This window comes from Mizuhopecten yessoensis, unplaced genomic scaffold (assembly GCF_002113885.1).
Source record: "Mizuhopecten yessoensis strain PY_sf001 unplaced genomic scaffold, ASM211388v2 scaffold4623, whole genome shotgun sequence".
NCBI classification, from domain to species: Eukaryota; Metazoa; Mollusca; class Bivalvia; order Pectinida; family Pectinidae; genus Mizuhopecten; species Mizuhopecten yessoensis.
The window spans coordinates 67,877-69,776 of NW_018405639.1; the positions used below are offsets into that span (position 1 = coordinate 67,877).

The window sequence follows — 1,900 nt, forward strand, 5'->3', positions numbered from 1 at the left end:
CTGTTGTACCAGACTATACCTACCCTAATAATTATAGTCTGTTGTACCAGACTATACCTACCCTAATGAGTATATTCTGTTGTACCATACAACACCTACCCTAATGATTATAGTCTGTTGTACCAGACTATACCTACCCTAATAATTATAGTCTGTTGTACCAGACTATACCTACCCTAATGAGTATATTCTGTTGTACCATACAACACCTACCCTAATGATTATAGTCTGTTGTACCAGACTATACCTACCCTAATGAGTATAATCTGTTATACTAGACAACACCTACCCTAATGATTGTAGTCTGTTGTACCATACAACAAATACCCTAATAATTATAGTCTGTTGTACCAGACTATACCTACCCTAATGATTATAGTCTGTTGTACCATACAACACCTACCCGAATGATTGTAGTCTGTTGTACCAGACAACACCTACCCTAATGATTGTAGTCTGTTGTACCAGACAACACCTACCCTAATGATTGTAGTCTGTTGTACCAGACAACACCTACCCTAATGATTGTAGTCTGTTGTACCAGACAACACCTACCCTAATGATTGTAGTCTGTTGTACCAGACAACACCTACCCTAATGATTGTAGTCTGTTGTACCAGACAACACCTACCCTAATGATTGTAGTCTGTTGTACCAGACAACACCTACCCTAATGATTGTAGTCTGTTGTACCAGACTATACCTACCCTAATGATTGTAGTCTGTTGTACCAGACAACACCTACCCTAATGATTGTAGTCTGTTGTACCAGACTATACCTACCCTAATGATTGTAGGCTGTTGTACCAGACTATACCTACCCTAATGATTATAGTCTGTTGTACCAGACAACATCTACCCTAATGATTGTAGGCTGTTGTACCAGACTATACCTACCCTTATTATTTCGGAGGCAAAATGTTCCTGTTCAATCATCTCTGTGCCGGTGTTGTCCAGGACGACAATGGCGTTGGCGTGGGCAACTACTTCAGCCTCAAAAGCCTGGTGTTTCTGGATCTTGGCCTGTTAACATTCCAATGTTACATTACAGCTCACACATTGTCTATATCATAAACATAACCATAATAAAATATTTACAATATTAGCCACTTTCCTGAATGCCTAATTAGTTAAGATAATTTTGGACATTTCTGAACAAGTTTGAATCTTGTATAAATATTGGCAGTATCATGGATTTCGTTTGATATCTCAGATTCCTTTCAGGACAATTTATTAAGATTACAGAAATGTCACTACACTAATATCAAGAAGAAACTCTTCTTTTGTTATTCCTCCACACAATCTTTTTCAATGGGTGTAAAAATGACAAGAGCTGTCCTCATTGCAAGCATACTGAAAGTGCACTTGCTCTAAACCATGCACACAATCACACACCTGATGTGTGAGCCTAGGAATGTCTTGTCATACCTGCAGGTTGGTTGGATCTTTGTAGCTCTCATCAGAGGCTGTCTGTAACTTTTCGTAAATCCAGCTTTCAAGTTCATCAGCATCACGTTTAAAGTATTGGTATCGGCGGGAATCTTCCAGCTTCTTCCTCCTCTCCTGGCATGCATCCTTAAAATTTGTGTAACGAAATAAAACCTCCTCTCTTCGGCCCTGGATATCCTCTGCAGTCTCCAGGATCCGGATTTCACGAGGCTGAACCTCTGTCGTCATCTTGTCCTCGCTCTGAACAACAAAAGATAGTACAATGAACAAACTTTTTAAAATGTTGTATATACTGTATACAGGGTAGAGAAAAAACCTCTACAAAATATCATACACTAGGTTAATTGTTGTATATACTGTATACAGGGTAGAGAAAAAACCTCTACAAAATATCATACACTAGGTTAATTGTTGTATATACTGTATACAGGGTAGAGAAAAAACCTCTACA

General features: G+C 38.6%; 1 protein-coding gene across 1 annotated transcript in view; it reads right to left on the reverse strand.

Moving 5' to 3' along the window:
- Window positions 1-1,900, reverse strand: part of LOC110449459 (spectrin alpha chain-like) — a 66,838-nt gene that overhangs the window by 61,294 nt on the left and 3,644 nt on the right. The window contains exons 2-3 of the mRNA XM_021496335.1: window positions 1,429-1,689; window positions 884-1,023 (exon numbers count right to left, since the gene is read on the reverse strand). Coding sequence (XP_021352010.1) covers window positions 884-1,023; window positions 1,429-1,689 — 401 coding nt within the window. The remainder of the gene's footprint in view (window positions 1-883; window positions 1,024-1,428; window positions 1,690-1,900) is intronic.